Source organism: Galeopterus variegatus, unplaced genomic scaffold (genome assembly GCF_000696425.1).
Source record: "Galeopterus variegatus unplaced genomic scaffold, G_variegatus-3.0.2 Scaffold974, whole genome shotgun sequence".
NCBI classification, from domain to species: Eukaryota; Metazoa; Chordata; class Mammalia; order Dermoptera; family Cynocephalidae; genus Galeopterus; species Galeopterus variegatus.
In genome coordinates, this window is record NW_007727085.1 from 199,629 (window position 1) to 206,524 (window position 6,896).

Here is a 6,896-nt window from a genome sequence, read left to right on the forward strand (position 1 = left end):
GTCGCGCGACGATGCCGTCCGGCCGGCCGCCGCGGAAGAGCAGGCGCGCGTTGGACTGCACCCAGAGCCAGCCGGCGCGCTTGGTGAGCAGCCGGAACACCGTGAGGCCGCTCTCGCCCGTCCTCATCACTGCGGAGAGAGACACGGGCTCGCGCGCGGGAGGAGGGACAAGGGACGAGGGCGCAGGCGGGCTGCGGGGACAGGGCTGCGGGGAGGGGCGGCGCCGGCCCTGAGGCGCCTCCCGGACTCACTGCGCACGTGGTTCTCAGCACAGTACATCGTGTCTGCCGCGTGGATGAACTGGTAGCCCGATCCCCTCCTGCAGAGCTCGCTCTCCGTGTAGCCCAGAATCACCTTCCCTCTGTGCAGTGGAGACGTCGCACATCCTCGTCTTTCGGCCCCTCAGTGGAGTGCCAAAGAGAACGGAAAGCCACTGGCCCCCAACCCCCAACGGTTTGCATATCTCCCCACAGCTTCCTCTGAAGCAGGCCTCTCAGCCCTGCCCTGCACCTACCCATCGAACCTCATTCTGTCAAGGGGGAATTTTTCCTGGGCCCCCTCTGGGCACTCCAGGTCCAGGAAGGGCACCTCTCCTACCAGCAAGGCTGGGGCAAGAACTTTAAGGGGCCTCCACATGGGAAGGAATGTGGTGCCCCCTCAGACATTCCTGCCACCATGTAATTCAAAATTGTGCTTTAAGCCTGTGCTGAAAAGCAGAGGAGTTCCTGTCCTAGGGACCTCTGAAACTGTAAACAAAATTGTGCAAAAGTGTGGAAGAGCAAATGGAGTTTTTGTTAAGAAGTTCCACAGCTTTCATCAAAGGGCTCTGGGACGCCCCAACATATTAAGGACCAGTGTATTAGAGGAGAAGATAAACTTGAAAGTCATACTACTAACAGTACATTGGGTCACTTCCTCTTAAGTCAATGTTTTCTACAATGTGTTCTAAGAAACACTGGTATTGTAGCATGTTAATTGATGTTCTCCCAAGAAAGATTCCATGGTCAAGTGAGTTTGGAAACAACTGGGTCAAACCTAGATAATTAGATTTCTTCACAGTGGGATTTCTTGGGGCTTCACTATAATCTGTTAATGGGAGTCTCCAAGAGGTAGATAGGTTTTTCCCAGGATTTGCTCTCTGTACTGCAGTCTAACCAAACACCATATTCTACATGGAAGATTTGGTACACTGCCGCATAAACACAGCATATTTTCTACTGACTTATTTCACAGAACCCATTTTTAAGGATTGGGCAATTGTTCTTGCCTTTCATTTGGTCCTACTTCACTATAATCTGTTAATGGGAGTCTCCAAGAGGTAGATAGGTTTTTCCCAGGATTTGCTGTCTGTACTGCAGTCTAACCAAACACCATATTCTACATGGAAGATTTGGTACACTGCCGCATAAACACAGCATATTTTCTACTTACTTATTTCACAGAACCCATTTTTAAGGATTGGGCAATTGTTCTTGCCTTTCATTTGGTCCTAGGCTCAGGATTTGGGCTACAACTAGTCTTGGAGCACTATTTTGTCCGTAGGAATCACGACTTCTGCTTAGATGGATATACCTGGAATCACAAGCTACAGGTGTGAAATCCAGTTTGTGTTTTGTTTGGAAAAGAAATGTTTTGTTTTGGAGCTCCAGGATGGTGAGAGGCTGACAGGGTGTCGCAATGGCAAACAGGGTGAGCTGAGGAGACAGGAGGATGCCATCTTCTGACTTATTGTTCTGCCCAGGGATGAATTTAAGATGGCCCTGGAAATTCAACTCCTGGAAAAAGAAGACCCCAAATATAATGAGTAAAGAGAATATAAGTAGCTAAAGCAGTGTATACAACTCCTCCCCTTCCCCAACACAGGTATGCAGAGGCCTAGAGCCTCCTTATTCTCTGCCCTACTGGCCCTGATAATTTTTCATGGCTCCTCAACCCTCCCTCAGGGCTCTGAGCCACAAATCCCTTTTCACAGAGCTTCAGAGCATAGCTTTAGCTATGAGCTGTGAGAGGGCGTGTAATTCCAGGTGAAGAATGTGGATGTTAACATCCTCATTTCACCAGGGACCCACACTTAGGGGCTGTACCAGAGGGTAACAGGTGTAACTAAATCCTGAGTAAACATGTTCCAAATCTTAACTAGGCAGAGGATGTTTCAAAAGACAACTCAGTCATCAACAGGCTGATCCTCTGAAATAGCAGTGAGCTGAAGGCCAGAGGACACTTCCTCGTGTGGTGAGGAGGCCTGGCCCAACTCTTGGGCAGTGTTCCACCACAGAGCCATACACCAGTTTAGGAAGTTTCTGACCCTGAAAAGACAACGTGATTACCAGAAACCCAGAAGAGTTATCCAGCAGGCAGCGGAACCGGCAGACAAAGCTTCTCTCCAGATAAGAGGGGTACTCCAAGGGCAGATGTTCCAGGCTGTCAGTGGTGGTGTCACAAAGTGGGAGGGACCTCTTCCCAGGCAGAGCTGGAAAGACATAGAGACAAACCAAGTAGACTCTACCAGAACAGTCATCATCACAGAATTGAAACATCTAGAGTTCTGGAAGCAGCTGGTAGGTGGAGAGAATATGAGGTCATAAGCCCTGTGGCCAAGTGAACTTTGGCTTTCTCCAGCAAGATGACTTTGATCAGCCACTCAGGTTGGCTTTCTCATTCATCAAATGATGCTAGCAGTCCTGCCTGCCTTCCTGCTCTTACAGTGTTGCAAGGATCGAGATAAAAACGAGATGATGTACAATAACATACAAGCATCCATCAACAACCCTGTTGAAATTTACCTTGGAGCCAACACTTCTCACCGCCTCCACCTCTACCATGCTGGCCAGTCTCCTTGTTATCAGATGAGCAGAACACTATGGTGACTGAGCCCAAACTGCAGCCTCACTTGTTGTGTGGCCCTGGTCAAGATATTTAACTTCCCTGTGGGCCTCAGTTTTGTCATCTGACCTCATAAAGTTGTTACGAGAATTAAACAACTTATATAAAGCACATGGAATAGTGCCTGGCACACTGTAACCTCTATATAAGTCTTGGCTGTTACTCTCATTTTTTTTCTTGCCTTAAGTTTTCCATAGCCTTCTAACTGGTATTCCTGCTTCCACACTACCATCTGTCCTCCACTCAGCTGCCAGAGTGACAATAAAATGTAAGTCAGGTCATGTAATTTCTCTGCTTAGCACTCTCCAGTGATTTCTTACTTCAGAATCTTTACAGTGGCCTGCAGGGCTTACCTGATGTGCCCCTACCCCAACCCCATGATCTCTTGCCAGTCTTCTCACTCTCTCTCTGCCCTTCTCTGTGGCCTCCTTGTTATTGTCCAGCTGTGCTAAGTGCACTTCTGCCTCAGGGACTGAATCCTTGCTGTTCCTTCTGCCTGCATTGCTCTCCCCCATTTATCCATACCTCTTTATTTACTTTTAATCAACAAGTAAAAATCGTATATGTTTATGGTACACAGCATATTTTGATATATATGTATATACACATTGTGGAATGGCTAAATCAAGCTGTTTAACATGTGCATTACCTCACATATTTATATTTTTGTGTTTATCCATACCTCTTTAACTGGTAGCATGCCCACCCTGTAACTTTTCTCTCTCCTTATTTAGTTTCTTCTTGGCACTATTCCCCACCAGAAATATTACATATTTATTCATTTTTGACCCCATTAAAACTTAATATCCATTAGAATAGGAACGTTGTCTATTTTGCTTACTACCCTAAACCTGGAACATAGCCTGGCATATAATAGGTGCCCAGTAAACAGTTAAATGAAAGACTGAACCAAATATGGTAGAAGTAATGATCTTCTCTTTCTTGTTTGTTACAATGGGTCAGTTACTGCCACTTTGGCAGGAAAGGAAAATGTTATGCACAAAAAAGTGACTGGATGGTCTCACCTACCAGGAAAAGCACTTTTGTGGAGGATGCTGCTTTCATCTGTCTGTAAAGTGTTGATTCAGCCTCCTCTCTTTCTGTTCCCAGGAATTGTAGAGAAGCCCTCTCAGAGATTAATAAGAGGAAATCCAAACTCTTGGGGTTAATAAAAGTATCATCTGTGCTTCATTGGAAAGTCAAGAATGCAAAAACCAAATCTATTCTGCCTTGCTGTAATTCTCAACCTGACAAGTCAGATTATATTTACACTGACGGTTTTCCCTGTGTCACATGAAAATTTGATCTATCTAGACTTTATTTCTGCAGAAGAATAAAACGAGAGCCGGCTTGCAATAGCTTAGCAACCCAAAATGTTTTAATGGGAGAAATGAATGGAAGGGCTTAATCATAGTACGATCCGATAGATTTTACTACTGTTCCTTCTTAATATTTAATAAAGCCCCTAGCACAGTGCCTGGCACATGGTACACTCCCAGTAAATGTTAGAATATATAATATACAAAAGTGTATAAAGCATATGTCAACTTGAATTTGGTTTATGTGGGGTGGTCTTTAGATGTTTTTATGGCATATTTATAGCAGTCAGTAAGGTTTTACTTGTATTTAGAGGAATACTGTCATGCACACATTTATAATCATGTAGTTACACTACTCCATGGTTTCTGCTACTGTGGGGGCATAACATGAAATTATATGTAGTATTTCAGAGTATCCATTGTTAAGGACATAATTCGAACTTGCCAGTGTCAGGAAGTGCACAAAAGTCTGCTGCTCGCTGTGACACTCACAAATACATTTTGACTACAGTTTAAGACCCGCAATATTTCCTCAGTGGGCATGAAAATTCCAGTCAATATTTTATTCGGGGGTTGGAAAAATAAATGGAAAATTCCAAATAAGTGAAGGCACAATGTAAATTCACCACAGGGTTTGCTACCTTAAGGTATGCTATCATACCTTACATAAAATAAGGCACAAATAAAAGCGATGGAAATATACTAAAAATTCTTTCAGAGGACATCATTTCATATTTATTTGACTCAAGTGCTATGAATGAAGTGAGATAATTTGGAGTATTATTGACCTCACTATCTTTAACAAGTACCAAGAACTATTAATGCATATATTCAACTTATTAAGCAAAAAGCCTGTTGAGTTATTACTGACAATTTTTAAAGTGTTCTCAAATATTTTATGTATGAAAATACAGTTGGAACAGGGAGTTACCAGTTTCTTTGAGAAGGAAATGAATAACAAGGAACCACTAAGTTAGAGGCGGCAGCAGAACAGGATCTAGCAACTGTGGCAGATGATGGGTTGGTGGTAGTGTGTCTCGGCCTTAGACCACTGGGTGGCTTTAGAAAGATCCCATCCCACTCTGAGCCTTTGTGTCCAGAGCTCTGAAACAAAGGGGTTGGAGTAGATGCCCACCACACTCCCACAGCCCAGGCTGAACTTCAGACTTCTATTCCTTCCCTCCAGCCCCTGGCCAGTCAGCATGGACAGGGTAGGGGCACAGAAAGAGTCGTCATGCAGAGGCTCAATGCTGAGGACAAGAGTCCTGACTTCAAGGAGCTGAAAATCAGATGAGAAAGAAAAAAGTAAAGATATATTTTGTGATAAGTAACTACCCAGCTGGCCTTCTGGCTGATTGAGACCGTCTTGTGTGGAGTGTCTTGAGAGGAAGCAGGCTTTGGAGAAAGATGGACTAAAAATCACAGTAGCCAAAGTTGATCTGAATTAAAGGCAGATCTCAAGAAGTTACACAACCATATTTTATACCTTAAGTCAGTCGTAAGTTTATCTTTGTTTAATATTTTAGGCTCCCTACCACAAAAATGATATGACTAGCATGCAAATATTGGCACATGGCTTCATTTTTTCTAGGTCAAGCCTCGATTTTCTGAGTATTTCATTCTTTCCTGATCATCTTTCACAACAAAACAGTGAAGAGCCATTCCTTGCGTCCTGTGTGGATACACTAAATTCACTCTAAATCCTTGGACAGGGGACCTGTGTCTGGGCTTACAAAATGGCCTTTACCTGTAAATGAGAATACTGCCTTTTGTCTGTGTTTTTCACCAGCTAGTAGAGTAGCACATGCCCAGGGCACCACGGCCACCCATCTTGTGGACTCACTAGATACACACATGTGAGTCTTCTGGAGGCCTGGATGCGGTTTCGGGCTTGCATCTACCTGAGCAGGCAGGACGTTTCCTCTGGTGTGAGTCCTGCCCCTCACCTGTTGGATCTACCTGGGGAACCTCATTCTCCTCATCTGTACACTCTTTCAAGCAACTGATACTTACGGAGTGCTCACTTTGTCTCAGGTACTGTTCTAGGCACTGGGGATACACAGTGAACAAGACAATCAGAAACCCCTTCCTGCATCCTACTGGGAGTAAAAACAACAGAAATTCATGGCATATGTTTGTTTTCCGGTTATTAGGAGGGTCCGATCTGAGAGGGTCCTAAAAGGTGCACAGTCCTGTGACAGTACACGCGACTTCACTCCTGGTGCAGCTCACACGCCTGCCCTCCCTCACGTAAGGAGAATTGAGTGCATGCTCGTGAGTGCTTACTGAAGTGGACATTCAGGCTGGGGCCAAAGTCTAACTTCCTTGTGTAATTTCTTCCTCGTGGACTGTAAGGGTTGAAACACATATACAGGGTTGATTTCATGTTCTGCTCCTTTTCCCTCTGAGGGTTGGTGACTTACGGCTGGTGGCCTGCTCTGCCTCTCTGGTGACAGGTGCTGTGTCTGCAGTCCAGTGTAACTGGCTCTGGAACATGGCTCTGTCCTCTTTGTGGATCAGCTCGAACACACTTTGATAGATGACGTCTGACTGCAAAAACCAAGGGCAGCGTCACACTCCTGAGGCTGCTTCCCACCTTCCTGAAGCCAGTGTGACTCATTCACCTCAAATATCCCTGAGCCAGTCCAGCCCCTCCCATGTCCTTCCCAGGGGACCAGGCATGCTGTCCTTCCC

The 6,896-nt window shown here is 45.2% G+C and overlaps 1 protein-coding gene across 1 annotated transcript in view; it reads right to left on the minus strand.

Moving 5' to 3' along the window:
- The window catches only part of LOC103591489 (aryl hydrocarbon receptor-like), an 88,734-nt gene that overhangs the window by 19,234 nt on the left and 62,604 nt on the right, over positions 1-6,896 (minus strand). Inside the window, exons 5-9 of the mRNA XM_008573966.1 lie at positions 6,626-6,752; positions 2,328-2,470; positions 1,573-1,775; positions 252-361; positions 11-129 (exon numbers count right to left, since the gene is read on the minus strand). Coding sequence (XP_008572188.1) covers positions 11-129; positions 252-361; positions 1,573-1,775; positions 2,328-2,470; positions 6,626-6,752 — 702 coding nt within the window. The remainder of the gene's footprint in view (positions 1-10; positions 130-251; positions 362-1,572; positions 1,776-2,327; positions 2,471-6,625; positions 6,753-6,896) is intronic.